Source organism: Myotis yumanensis, unplaced genomic scaffold (assembly GCF_028538775.1).
Source record: "Myotis yumanensis isolate MYYU_CA2020_CCGP unplaced genomic scaffold, mMyoYum1.0.hap1 SCAF_11, whole genome shotgun sequence".
In the NCBI taxonomy this organism is placed as follows: domain Eukaryota; kingdom Metazoa; phylum Chordata; class Mammalia; order Chiroptera; family Vespertilionidae; genus Myotis; species Myotis yumanensis.
The window spans coordinates 42,369,382-42,384,756 of record NW_027223762.1 but is presented as its reverse complement, the minus strand read 5'-3'; the positions used below and the strand labels follow the sequence as shown (position 1 = coordinate 42,384,756).

The following is a 15,375-nucleotide window of genomic DNA, read 5'->3' as shown; positions in this document are numbered from 1 at the left end:
AAGAAGCAAGAACTAGAGATTTGTGATGGTGTCTGATAAGGCACCCCCATGCCCTCCCCCTTTAGGTTAGCCCAAAGCTATACATGGAAAATATTCCTCCATAAATTTGGGGATCTGGTAAACAGCAGCCACCAAGAAATTACCAGAGGAATTAGGGCATGGAGCATTTGGCAGAAGATGGCTGCCTTTGTCACCTCCTGTGGATCCCACAGTTCATGGGAGAGCTGCCAAATTGTACCATGCTCTCCAGAAGGGCTTGAAAGTGAGGCAAGAGAGAGACAGAACAAGGGAACCTGAAAAGGTCTTATGGCCAATATGACAAGACTGTGTGGTCTATGTGCTCAGACATCGGTGGAAATCAGAAAGGACACCTGCTGGTGACCAGGAGTCCCTCCCTGTGGAAGTCATGACATGATGGAAGCCCAATACAGAATTTAGCTGCCCCCAAGGAGAGGACAAGGAGTAAAAGCCCAAAACTGACCAAGATTAAATCTTCACTGTTGCAGAATACCGGAACTTTTCTGCCATCGGGAAAAATGTGGACTCAACAGAGAGATTAAATTGAATTATTAAAAAATAAGGTTTTAGCACACTTACAGGTGTGACTTGAAAATATCATTCCTTCCCTAGCTGGTTTGACTCACTTAATAGAGCATTGGCCTGCAGATTGAAGGGTCCTGGGTTCGATTCCAATCCAGGGCACATGCTGGGGTTGGGGGCTCGATCTCCAGTAGGGGGCATGCAGGAAGCAGCCAATAAATGATTCTCTCTCATATTGATATTTCTATCTCTCCCTCCCTCTCCCTTCCTCTCTGAAATCAATAAAAATATATTTTTTTAAAAAGAAAATACCATTCCTGCCCTGGCCGGTTTTGCTAAGTGGTTAGAGCATCAGCCCAAGCACCAAGAGGGTCAAAGGTTCAATTCCAGGTCAAGGGCACATACCTCAGTTGCAGGTTTATTCCCCCTCATGCAGGAGGCAACCAATCAATGTGAGAGAGCTCACATCAATGTTTCTCTCTCTCTCTCTCTCTCTCTCTCTCTCTCTCTCTCTCTCTCTCTCTCTCTTTCTCTCTCTCTCCCTTCCCTCCCTTCCACTCTATCTAGAAGCAATGGAAAAATATCCTTGGGTGAGGATTTTTAAAATGTAAAAAAGAAAAGAAACAATATTCCTGCCATTTCACTAATCTGCCTTCCAATGAAATTATCTCAAGCCTGCTTCTTCCTGCCCTTCCTCGGGAAGTCCAAGAATACGTTAGCTTAGCCATAACAATGAGCCCCATGGAAAGAGGACAGCCCTTCCAGGTCTTAACCCAGATGTGCCAAAGCCAACCAACCCTCTGATGTTACTGTAATCCCATAACCCAAAGCTCCAAAAGGGTCAGATGTTTTCTCATTCCAAGTGTGTTCATGACCTCATTTTGCAATAACTAGGCATCCAGTCTTGGACCATGGCAGGGGGAAGAAACAAATGCAAAAGGATTGATTGTTGAAGTGTCATCTTGGGCTTTGGCAAGAAGTCTGATCATTAAAACTTTATTTTCCCATGTTCAAGGTTCAAGGCTCCTCATCGTTCAGCCGGCCAAGCAAAAAAAGTCTGATCAAGGCACGGACTGGCAGCCTCTCCAATTTCAACTAATAACCAACATTCAGTTCCTGAGCAACCAGAGCCATGTAACAAAGACATGCTTCTCCAACCCTGATCCAGTCTAATGGGCACTCTAATCCCTCCGAAGACCCAAATCAGCACAGCGCATTCCGAAGGTTTAATTTCCCGTTTTCATTCGGTGGGCCTAACACATTTTATGAATATGGGCAGCAAAGCTGACAACAATAATCGAAGCCTGCCTTTCTGAGAAGGGAGGAAAGTGTAGGAGAGGGGTCATAGCACTTGTGATGACCACTTGAATCAAAGAGAAAAGTTCTGGGTCAAATGTATGTATCACCAAAGTTATAATGTTAAACCTTGGGTCACTACGTTGAACTATATATACCCACCTCTAAAAAAGAAGTCCATTATCATTATTTTTTTTAATTTTAAGCAGGCCTTCGTTGCCTATGTCAACCCAGAGATCGACATCTAGACTGTGTTGAAAGGAATTTCTCTCATAGCACAGATCATTATCATCAAGATGGTAATGACATAACAACCCAACACTGGGGTTATTGTGAGGTCCTGAGTCAATGTCTGTAAAGATATTCTGAGACCAGTGAAGTTTACCATGATAAATGCTCTTGTTGACATTGCCAATATCATCACTTTGATCCCCAACACTGCTGCCCCGTAGCTTAACATTTGCATAACTGACATAATGGCACGATGCTTCCTCTAATTCTTTCATTAATGTCCTAAGGCTTAAGAAACTGAGCCTATTTGTTCATGTGCACACTAATACAAACACAGACGTAACATACAAGTACTCATTTCTACATATAGGTCAGACAAACTCCCAGATATGCAGATACCCCAGTTTCAAACCTACCTCGCCCCATGCATACTAAACCTCTTATGCCCCCCCAAACCACACAAACATATGCCCACAGCCAGCTACCATGTTGATTCAGCAGAACTCTACACACCCATAACAAAAATCACTTAATTATTTCCACAAGTGGAACACTGGGCTTTCAACCTCTTGTTGACACTTTCACAGTCCTGCCCCCATGTCTGTCAAAGGGGGATCATTGCTCTGCTTACTCTTACTTCAAGCTGGACCAGCAGAGGTGGGAGGGAAGACCTTTAACCAAAATGCTGAATTGCTTCCAAAAGGCCCAGTGAATAAATGTGCCTGAAATCTAGCAAAGTCAAGCAGATGGTGAGCAGAGAAGGGTCAATTTGACTATTGGCCTGTTCCAGATGGGGGAGCCTGTGAGAAATCCCAGCTCACTGTCTCTTTCCCAACTCAGGAGCCTAAGGTGGGTATATGGGTCCATGACCTGATCCTTGGAGGACAGCATGACCACATACCCCCATTCAGAAAGCCCAGAAAAATGGAATCTATCCAGTAGGTTGAATGAAAAGGATCCCATCAGTCTTCAAACTTAGGAAGAAAGCAATGAGACATCACTAATTCAGAATCTGAGATGATTCCAATAGGGCCTGGGCCAAAGCTTACCTTACCTTCATTCTGCTTATGTAGACAATTTTGCTTAACAAGAGTTCCAACAATCTGCTTCAGAGAAAAACTCTTTTTGAAGGCCTTCCCAGAACTGCAGAAGCATTCATCAAACTAAAGACACTAATCTTAACTATCTTAAATTCAATTTTAAAAATATTTTGGGGGCACCTACTATGTGCCAAAGTCAACCGACTTCCTAGTTACTGTGTGTGTTTCCATACACAAAAAAATCACATTACTTTTTAAATACTTATATTTTGAACTTGCTGTTAATTCAGTATGGTTTCCCCACGCCTCCGTGAATGTAAGAGCGGTGTTGAAGACACTGGGTGGGTTAGTAAGCTTCACTGAGCATCCTCAGGAGGACCGGTGCTCAGCAGCGAGTTCCAAGCACTGTTCTGACCCAAGATAGAGGGCAGGGGTGGGACAGGACTGGTGACAGGACCAATAGGGGTTAAAAAGGCATTAAATTAGGCCTCAGAGAAAACTTCTTGGACTGTAGATTTCCAAGGAAAGCTGAGACTTTCCCTCTGGGAAGAGAAGAACCTTTTTTCTCTGGGTGGGAAGACAGGTCCCTCATGGACCAGGGGAAAGGCCTCTCGGGAAGAGGGGAGCATGGCAGGGTGGAGACGGAGGCAAGGACCAATGGTTGGAGGGGACTGGGGCCTCCTCCTGCCTGATGAGGCCCTGGAGTTTGCCAGACAAGTTTCACCCCGGGCTGTCCCCCCTGCAGTGTGCATCCAGGGAGGAGGGGTGCACCCCCGAGGAGACCACAGGAATGCCAAGCAGGGGAAAGGCGCCATGAGCCAAGGGCTCCGGCAACAAGGATCTAATATCGGCGGGTGACTCCAGCCCCCGTAACAGGAGAGACCGTAAAGTATGCGCTCTGCTTCCCAACCAGCAAACACAGCAAATAACCAATTACTCCAAATAGCTAACAGATTTCGGCTCTGATTTCCCTCCCCTCGCCTCCCCTGTGCCTTCACTTGTCATTTGATGGGCGATTTGTATTTGCTCTGAGAAAATGAGCGAAGGAATGACTCACAAAGGAAGGTCCAGATCACACGCAGTGACAGGCATCAACCCTCCCTAATCAGAACTAATGGGAGTGGGGGGAGGCCAGGCTGCACTGGCAACACATCTGAACCGGAGATATTTTTAAAGAAGTACAGTTTTGTAACTTTCAAGCACATATAGTAATTTTTGCTAAACCAATATTGCCAAAAACATGTCCTTAAGAAACCCATTTTAGGAAGATAAGTATCTTCCCAATTAGCACAACGGACATACACCAAAGTACAGGTAAAATCACTGACGTTGTTAACCTTCAAATATTCTGCCTCGAGCTCTTGAGTTCAGAGGTGCAACCATGAGACAAACCGCCTTGGATGCCTCTGGAAACGCCTCCTCACTTAGGAGCCACACCCTGTAATTGATTCCTTTGCTCAGAAAACCTTTGCTTCAAAGTCTGTGGATACATGGCTGTCAGTACTCATGAGCTGAAATGAGGCATTCCCCCTGAAACTTGGAATTAAGGGAAATAGGTCTGTCCTTCGGGAATTAGACCAGGAAATCAATGCATCGTGGTTCAAAGCAAGGAGAGGCAAAATCACCTCACGGGGAAGAGCGGCTCCTACACTGAGCCTTAACCCTAAGTGAGTAGATTGTACTCATACATCTAGAGAAAGAATATGTTCGCGAAAAAAAAGGGACTGGTCAGTCCTGAAAACAGAGGGAAAGAGGAGTAAGGGTTCACTGTTGAGAGACAGTCACATCGGCACCTTCAGGGGAGAGGGGGCACCCGCTTAGGGACTAAACTGTCCCCACCGTTACCAGTAAAGGTAGATGTATTCACCCATCTTGGTCAGCTGCCATCAAATTTCAAATCACTGAATTCTCTCTCCTCATTCTGATTCCTCACTCATTTCCAATCCCAATTTGGCTTCCCCATTGCTGAGCCTATAGAGCAGTGGTTCTCAACCTTGGCTGCACATTAGAATCACCTGGGAATCTTTTTAAAATCCTGATTTCTGGGCCTCATCCTCCGGAAATTCTGTTTCTTTGTTACTAATGTTGTGGCCCCACCCCATAACAAAGAAACAGAATTTCCGGAGGATGAGGCCCAGAAATCAGGATTTTAAAAAGATTCCCAGGTGATTCTAATGTGCAGCCAAGGTTGAGAACCACTGCTATAGAGAGACCACAGCTAGACCACTATTCAAGGTCACATCCTCTAAGCAGAAGTATCTCTCACTGCAATCTCATAAACTGGCAACACCAGTTTGACTTAAGAAATATGTATCCAACCCTAAGAAAACTGACCCATCGGGTTAAGGTCTGAAGGCACAAGATTAAGGATCCACTGAGCCAAGACTGTGGACATTTCCCTAAAAGAACAACCCTTCTGGTGGACCTGTTGGAGACAGTCCGTTATTTAAAAGATTCCTACATTGGCCCTGGCCAGTATCTCAGTGGTTAGAGCATCCGCCCGAGCACTGAAGGGTCATGGGTTCGATTCTTGATCAAGGGCACGTACCTGGGTTGTAGGTTCGATCCCCAGCCCAGGTTAGGGTGCGTGCAGGAGGCAACCAATCGATGTGTCTCTCTGACCTCTCTCTCTCTCTCTCTCTCTCTCTCTGCTTCTCTCTCTCTCTCTCTCTCTCTCTCTCTCACTGTATCTCTATCTCTCCCCTCCTTCCATATCTCTAAAAAAAAAAAAAAAAAGATTCCTACATAGGAGTTGATAGGCAAGAACTGTGGCCCTGACCTAGCTAGCCAACACCTGGTGGCCACAACTACAGGAAACAACCTCTTTAGCCCAGGAGAAAAGCCTCTGACCCTGCTTTCCTTCCTACGTCTCCACCCTGCTGGAGTCCAAACTGGCCAAGCAAAAATACAGCAACCTTTGGCTGAGTCCTTCCTTTTATCTAAGCTGGAGATTAGAGGGAGCCCATGCACTAGTGGGCATAAGCCATCTGAGCTCCCAGGACTTGACAAGCAAGGACTTCCCTCTGTAAGAATAGAAAGAAAGAAGAGATTATGGTTCAAAACAAGGGGATCAGTATGAGGATTAAGACAAGTGGTTTGTTAAAGAACTGAGTAAATTAACAGAAGAAAACAAATGACTCATTTATATTCACAAGAAGTCTGAAGAGGATACCACAGACACGAAGTCAGTTTGCAGTCCTGAAGGAAATATAACTGGCATCATCCACCAATTTAACTCCAGTCATCTACCAATTCACAAACTTGTGTCCAATATTTTAGTTCTACCTTTATAAACTACGTTTTTGAAGCATTACCTTTTAAGTAATCCATTTTTCTAGTAAATAGTAACCCATGGTTACCATTTCTTTTCCTATGTCAGACTTCCTCCTAGTAACATCTTTTTTCTTCATAAAGTAGAGCCTACAGGAATTCCTTTAATTGGGTTAAGCTCATTGAAAAATTTCTCCATTTAAAATTATTGTTTTGAAATGTTTTTATTTCACCCTTAGCTTGGAAATACCAGCTTCACTGACACCTATTTTCTGTCAGCACTTGGAAAACATGATTTCACTATCTCTGGCCTCTGTCATGCTCTCGTCCTCCTAAATCTGAGAGCTGGTGTTTGTTTTTCTTTTATTCGTTCTGGATAGTTCTCAATCTTTTCAAATATATATTCCCCATTTATTCTATCAACAGATACAAAAGAACATTTAATAAAAGTTAATAAAAGTTCATGATAAAAATTCTTTGCTAACTAGTAATCGTTTCTCATTGGTGAAACATAAAAATATGCACTTTTAAATTAGGACCAGATAAGAAAACTCTCTATTATCAGTTACTTGGAATATTAAACTGAAGGTCCTAGCCAGTACAATAAGACAAGAAAAATAAGCAATAAAAAAGAAAAAGAAATAAAAAGTACACAGGAGAATCAAATCTGTGATTAATCACAAATTATATGAGTTGCTACACAGAAAACCCAGAAGAATCCTCAAATCAGTAGAATTAACAGGGGAGTTCCATAAAGTTTCTGAATATAACACCAGCATATGAGAATTCATTTCATTTATACACGAGCCCAAAAAATAATCAGAAATGTACCTCAAAAAGCCCAAGTAAAAATAACAATAAAGCACAAACTAGCTAGAACTAAATCTAACAAAAACAGTACCAGACATTAAAGATGATCTAAATAAATGGAGAGACATGAAATATATCATGTTCATTGTTAAAATATTATAAAAATGTCAGCTCTCCACAAATTTATCCAGAAATTCACTGTAACTCACTCACAAATCACAACAGTTTTTTCAAAGAAGTTGGTGAGCTGATTTCAAAATTGAGGTAAAAAAGCCAAGGACAATAACACTCCTGAAAATGAACAGGTGCAAGATTTCCTTTACCAGATGTCAAGGTTTATTATAAAGCTATAATAAATAAGACAGTGGAGTATTAGTACCAGGAAAGACAAATGGACCAGTGGAACAAACTAGAGAGCCCACAAACAGACTCACACTTAAATGGAAGCCTGATACGGGGCACAGCTATCATTTACAGATCAATGAGACTAGACAGGTCATTCTATAATGATATGAATTCACTGGTTATCTATGTGGGGAAAAATAAAAATCTAATCTCTACTTCACACTTCACACACACACACACACACACACACACACATCAATTCAGAGGGATTAAGGACTTAAGTATGGAAAGCAAAACTCTAGAATTCTTAGAAGAAAATGTCATAAATTTGTCCTTTTAAAACAATTGTTGAAGCAAGAGAGAGAGATAAAGTGATAGCCCAAGATATCATATATATATGTAATAGAAATTTCATAGGAAGAGAGCTTAAAAATGACTTAAGTCTACAAATGAAAGAAATTAGCCTCATAGAATTTCAGCAGGTTCTTCGGGTAAAAAACAACTATAAAGTAGATGAAGTGCTATTAAGTCTAGTAAGAAAGATAAAAACACAAATCTACAAAATCAGGAATGAGGGGGAAAACAGAACATATACTGAAGTCCTTCTTTTATTGTTATCATATGTATTAATAGGCAATATCGGGGAACTTCTAAGCCACCAAATTGACTAAAAAGTAGAAAGTGATCAAAGAATCCCCTTCCCGACAGGGGCTGGGCCCAATTTTACAAAGGAGTGCAGAGCTGATGCATCTTACACAATTACACAAGCTATGCATTCCTGAGATCAACTCATATAATTTGTGATTAATCTCAGATTTGATTCTTCTGTGTACTTTTTATTTCTTTTCCTTTTTTATTGTTTATTTTTCTTATCTTATTGGTGCATCTTATACAATTACATAAGATATAATTCAGAACTCACATAATATAACACCATTTTCCAGAAAAGATAATGGGTACCCTATTTACCAGCTAAACCATAAACACAATTCACCTGGTCACTACCTTTATATATATTTTTTATTGACTTCAGAGAGGAAGACTTCAGTTGCAGTAAATATAATACCAAGACCAACTGACCAGTTTGGGTTTACTCCAGGAATAATGCCCCACACCAGGGATTGAGCCCACAACCCGGGCATATGCTCTGACTGGGAATCAAACTGTGACCTCCTGGTTCATAGGTCAACACTCAACTACTGTGCCACGCTGGCTGGGCTGGCCACCACCTTTTAAATTACATCACTGTTAATCATTTTTTTAAATTTAGGTTGATTTATATCATTACATACTTTGTACACAAGCAAGACTATTAAAATATTTATATCATGTAATTTCCAACTTGCATAATTCAAATTCATAAAGAGTGGCACAAATGTATTTTCAACCCTTTAAGAAATAATCATTGTAATGCCATAGAGACTGTTCAAGATCACAGAAAATGAGAGTCTACCACAAAAAAAAAATATTTTATGAAACTATTATAACCCTGATATCAAAACCTAGAAAAATAAACTAAACATAAGCCTTATTAATAGAGAGACAAAAATCCTAAATAAGTAATAGCAAATCTAACTCAGTGATACCTTTTAGAAATTCGAGTCACAAACTTCCTTTTAATAAATCCATAAACACTATCCATTCTCTCAACTAACAGTCTACTGACTGTGGTCCAGAGCCAGCTGAAAACATGTGGCTCATCTAGAATGTCCACTGCAGCTCAAAGCAGAGGCGCTGTATGTTGACCAAGACTCAACTGTACTTGTTCTTAAACCAGTTTATGCCAGTTGTACTAATATGGTAATTAGATCAATGCGTAAGTATTACAAAAATATATAAAATTTGAATTTAAAAAGAAAGGACATATATCTATGAAAACTAATTTAATGCGGAGTGTTTTGTTTTTAATGACGAAAGTTAAAGATAAGTGGGACTTTTAAAAGGTAAAAGGAGGGGATCTTAAACTTTAAAAGTACCCCATACAAACTTTTTGCAGGTATTCTTAAGATCTCATCAAACTTCAATAAACCTAAAGGGGAAATAATAGGTAATGCACTTCAGATGTGGTTTATACCAGAACAATGACCACACTCAAATAGCAAATCCAAATTCAAAGAGGCCTTGGCACATCCAAATAACTGACAAATGAAAATACATGGATACGGTTAGAAATTAAATGTTTATGGTACATATGTATGACTTTTAATGAGTCCTCATTGAATCAACTTTTTCAATTAGCCAATCACCTACCTTCCTTGATCAATTAGATAAGAGGACTTTAGCTGCAGTAACTATAATACCAAGACCAACTGACGGGCTTGGGTTTACTTCAGGAATGCAGGACAATTATACATTACATCAACACAACAATGGGAAGCAACATGATCGACTTGATAAATGCCAAATAGCACTGGGTAACATTAAACTTCTGTACCTAATTTTAAACTATTAGTGAGCTAATAATAAAGGGTACATCTTAACAAAATCAAGAATATCTATCTGAAACTACCAATCATTATCATAATTAATGGAAAAATGGTAGAGGCCTTCTCATTAGAAGGAGTAACTAAATACGTTTGCTTACTAGCATCTCAATTATCAAATGTTATTTTGGAAAAAGAAATAAAGTATAAATTAGAAAAAAGGTAGCATTTATTACTGTTTGAAGAAAACAATCTTACCTACCTGAAAAACCCAACAGAATCAATTAACAACTGTCAGAACTAATGAAGAAGCTTAATAAAGATGATACTTTAGCCAAAACCGGTTTGGCTCAGTGGATAGAGCGTTGGCCTGCAGACTGAAAGGTCCCAGGTTCGATTCCGGTCAAGGGCATGTACCTGGGTTGCGGGCACATCCCCAGTAGGAGATGTGCAGGAGACAGCTGATCGATGTTTCTCTCTCATCGATGTTTCTAACTCTCTATCTCTCTCCCTTCCTCTCTGTAAAAAATCAATAAAATATATTAAAAAAAAAAAAAGATGATACTTTAAAGTAAACAAATAAAAATATTGTTTTACTATATTCCAGAAATAACCAGTTAGACAAAGTCATAAAAAAAAGATATTCCACTTAGCAACAAAGGCTAAAAAATACATAGGAATAAACATAATTTAAAAAATGGGCTGGACCTATATAAGTAAATTAAAAAATAACCCATCTAAATAAAATAAAATAAGAGTAGAAATTAGGGAAAAAATGTCCAATGATAGGGCAATAGTTAAAACTTTATGGGTGTCCATATAATGAAATGACATGCTGCCATATTTTAAAAGAATGTAGATATGGGAAAACATTCACAATATACTTTTAAGTAAAAGAAAATGCAGATTATTATAAAGTATAATATGATTCCATTTTGTAAAAAAAATAAAATATGTGCATAAAAGATATCTAAAAATATAGGCACATTATAACCTTAACAGTGCTTGTCTCCAAACTGGTAGGAATACAAGTGGCTTCAACTTTCTGCCTGACACTTATCTGTGTAGTCTATAGTCTCTACAATGGATAAATCAGAAAAAAATCTAAAATATAGATCGCCTTCTCCTAAAAGCCCATAAAACACCCACTACAGCAATGCCTCCCCTGGCACCATGAATGGAACTGAACTGTTGGCAGGTCCTGTCTCTTCTGCGCCCCCTGCAGCTCAGGGACTCGCCCTTGGCCCTCAGCTTGGGATTTCGTGAGTGTATGTGGAAGGCCAGACACCAAAGTCCTCTTCCTGGAAGGATCCCCAACCCACCAAGATGACAGGTAGGAAAGAAGTGGCCCTGCTGGGAACTGCAGGAGCAGGCCGTGGGCACCCGCAGACCTCTCAGAAGAGGCTGCTGGGGACGGCCAGGGTTCCTCGGTCACACACACCCTTCATGCCTCTGGGAAGACAGAGAAAGTCAGCCTGCCGCTGCCCACAGAGGCTTCTCGTGTCCCATGTCCCAGCAGTGAGGGTCTAATCTAGAGACTTCCCTGTTTCCACTGGCTCATGCGACCCCAACCACACCACACCCCCAGTCCTCATGCAGTTAAATGGAATTAAGGAAAATCCCAGCATGCACTGAGAGATAACTCAGGGATGTCTGTTTCCGTGAGTCTTCCTTTAGCTTTCTCCCCACCTACTCCATCACAGCACAGGGCAGATAACTGTTTTCTGCGGGTGCTCAGGAAATACTTCCTTTCTTCCCCTCCACTCCCCCTTCCTCATCCCGTCCCCATTCCCAGCCCCCCAGGGAAATCAAGGAACCCACAAACAGGTAAATAATACATACATGAGGACTGGATGGAGAAGATGCCATGTTAGTGGGGGCCGAACCCGACAGACCGTCTGCAAGCTACAAATTAAACACGCTGGTTAGCAACACGATTAGACAAACCACTTCAGGAAAGGCCGAGAGCTCCGAGGAAGCACTGTCCTCGACCAGACACCCTCCGCTCTCCCTCCAGGGAGGCTGTGAAGCTGCGGGAGGAACATGTGCTTTGGAGTTGAACAAGCCTGGCTTCAAATCCTGGCCCCGCTGCTTTACCCATTGCATGCCCTTGGCCAAGCACCTGACCTGTCAGAGTCAGCATCCCCATCTGGAAAATGGGCGAAAGCTCCCCTCACACAGCAACCGTAAGTGAGGATGAGATAAAGGCCATGCACACCTAGCACAGGTGAGGCACAGGGGGGTGATCAGCCAATGCCTGCATCTGGCCCACGTTCTCACTGCCTTTGGCCATTGACTCAATGCCACTCTTACATGCCCCCCTTCCTTTTAAACGTTCCCATTATCCCTGATGGTTTCTTCTGACAGCTGAGCTACACCAACGCCTGCTTGGGCACATTCCTAAGCTAGTGCAGGTTTCTGAGTCTTCTTTCCTCCAGGACAAGAGCCAGGGCATCGTGCGGCTTCCCCAGAACCCTGTACAAGAGCAGCTCTCAGAGCTTTATGCCCCCTGTACTACAGAAAGCTTTCCGCGTCCTTTTCTAGCACCAGATGCTTGCCTGCCATCTTCTGCGACTCTGAATCCATGTTTAATAGGGTGAGTCCCTGGGCCACAGGGTCCAGGGGCCTCGGGTGTCGGGACTGGAGGTGGGTGACTTTTGCAGAGGCCGTTACAACAGCCCCGAAGATGGGGCCCTCCCTGGATGAGGGGCGGGGGACTGGCAAGTGCAAAGAGGCGGAGGAGCAAAGGAGCACAGCACATGCAAGAGAGAGGGAAGGTTCAGGCCAGGAACATAGGGCTGGAGGGGTGGGAGACCGGCTGGACCAGGGCTCCCAGGGCTAGACCCTCTCTTCCTTTGAGCCGGAGCAGGGGACTCTGGGGAGTCCAGAGGAAGCCAAGCCCAAGCCTTCCTCCTTCCCTGGGCAGGAAGAGCCTGGGAGACATGCTCACCTGGGATCAGGAAGGGCTCAGGAACGCCTGGCCAGTGAAGCCTGCTAGAAACTGGGGGGACCTGGCAACTACAGACTCACCCCTGCCCTGTGAAGGGACAGCACTGAGGGAACCCTCGCCTCCCCTGGACTAGGCCTCAGGGCTGGTCAGAGCCAGAGCTGGGCAGGAAAGCGGAAGGGCCAGTGGGCACCCAGCCAGGCTGCTGGATGGCTCGGGGGGGCTGGCCACAGGTTGGTGGGTGTGGTGTGACCCCGGAACACACCAGATGAACTCCATGTGAAACCCCCAGCTGCCCAGAGACGGCCGGGCCAAGTAGCAGCTCTGCCCCCTCCTATTCTCATCCTGAACCTCACAGAAGCCTTACTGTTATTTTTAATACGGTTCGTTTTTAGAAAGGTGAGAGGGAAACCGGCAGTTCACCAGAGCAAGAGGGAGAAAAAATAAAGCTAAACATAGTGCTCCAAAGATCTGGTCCAGCTTCCGAAATTACACGTTCCCCTTTGGGACTCGGGCATAATTTGCCGCTCCGGTTCTAGGAGCACATTTCCACCTTCACGGCGTCCCAAAGACTATAACCGGAGCAGCCAGCTCAAAATTAGCCCCGGCCGGGCAGGCAGGGAGCAGCCAGCCCCAGCACCCCACCCACCGCACCCCACGGTGGGGGGCACAGGTCAGCATGCCTTGGGAAGCTTCCTGCATGCTAGCCGGGGTTTCCTCCCTAACCCCCAAGCCCATCACACACACACACGCGCGCACACACACACACACACACACACACAGTCCCACTACCAAGCCCTTGCCCAGCCACTCTACCCACCAGAAAAACCTTCCTCTCCCCTCTGCTGCTCCAATCCCATGCCCTCGGAGAAGCTTTCCTGATTACTTTGGCCACACTGACCTCCAAGGGCCAAGAGAGCCCATGACCTTGGTGTCCTTGCTAATAAAGCGTTTCATCACTTTGATGCCACTCTGGGCATCTCATTTTAAATCTGCTAACATGTCTCTCATCTGTCTCCCAACCAGAGTGAAAACATCCCCAGTGTGCTCCTGCTCTTTGTCCCTCCTCAGCACACACGTATTCCCCACCCCCAGAAATTCTTCTCACGAGACTTAAAAAGAAGACCCCCTCCCCTATCCAGAGTGGTCTCTCATGATTATAGCCAAGAGTCACCCTTCACCAGGTGTCCCCAAGGGCATCTAGTGGTTGGAAGTGGGGTGACATATGGGGTGAACAGAGGACACCACCTCTACTTTGAGCTTGAAGGCCCACTCTAGGGAGGAGCAGGTTCCGTGTGTTCCTGCACCCTGATTCTCTCCCCATCTTCATAATCAGAACACCAGAGCTAGCTCAATGAAAAAGCAGCTTAGTAAACAAAGACCCCCAGTTTTGTTTTAAATATAGAGTCCAATTCAGAGTCAGAGACATAATCGGAGACAGGAGAAACCCAGGAGAAAGGCAAGGCTAGAGAATGACGGGTTGGTGGCAGTTCATTCAAACTGTGTTCTTGGTTGAAGGCAATGCCTATTTGTTCATTTGTCTTTATTTTCCAAATTTGATATCATGAACATATATGTGTAATCAGAAAAAAATAGGTGAGATCCTTTTTTTAAGGCAGAACACTAGATGGATAAAAGACCTCCCTGCCCCCTCTCTGAGGATACACACACATACACACACACACACACACACACACACACAGACTACATCCACCCCCGGGCTATGGATCTGAAATCTATACAAAGGACAGCCACACAGACCAAGAATCAACCATGGAGTTAACCTGCGTGAGCCTATCTCATCCCAGCCCTCACGCCATGGAGAAGAGTTCACAGGGTCAGTCACCCACTCCTGAGGGACCATCCTCACCCCCAAAGGTGGGTGCTGACCTATGAATCCTGGAAGGTGGAGTAGAGAGATCTGCGTTATATGTACATTTTAGATCATCTCTAGAATTGGCCACTCTTGACAGAAACCAAAACATTTCTAGAACCTTGAGTGTCCGTGAGTGTCCGTCCAATGACTCGAGCATCAGGAAAGTCTGAGGTGATGTTTTTCAATATGTGGCAGGCTCATCCCAGGAACGGGGCAGATGATGGTGAGAAGTTATACAGCAGAGAAGGTGCGACCAAGGAAGGAGATGGAGGGACCAAGACAGAAGCCAGATGTGGCAAGAGCATATTTGAAGTTGGGAAGGTGCCCTGAGCTGGGTCCACAGCCCAGACCTGGTGAGCATAGCAACAGGGGCCACATCACGGAAAGAATGAAACAGGCTGCCGAGAAACATGGTGAACAAGCAGGAGCCAGGAGAAATCCAAATTCTTGTCCCTCCCATCCTCAGAGGCCAGAGCCCTCCTTTCTATCTGCACTGGGGGAGTAGAGAGGGGAGGAGAGCTCAGCCAGAATTATCTGGCAAAGCATTTGCTACTGGAACCTCTGCCTCCTGGATCAGCCTCGGAATGCCCAGTCCTC

At 43.8% G+C, this 15,375-nt stretch overlaps 1 protein-coding gene across 19 annotated transcripts in view; it reads right to left on the bottom strand.

Annotated features, from left to right (window-relative positions):
- DYSF (dysferlin) overlaps nt 1–15,375 on the bottom strand; it is a 200,321-nt gene that overhangs the window by 36,821 nt on the left and 148,125 nt on the right. For 10 of the 19 annotated variants that reach the window (XM_070429442.1, XM_070429443.1, XM_070429447.1 and 7 more), the window contains one exon: nt 11,798–11,860. The exons of the other annotated variants lie outside the window; for them this stretch is intronic. In XM_070429442.1, the coding sequence (XP_070285543.1) occupies nt 11,798–11,860 (63 nt within the window). The remainder of the gene's footprint in view (nt 1–11,797; nt 11,861–15,375) is intronic. 19 annotated transcript variants of the gene reach the window in all.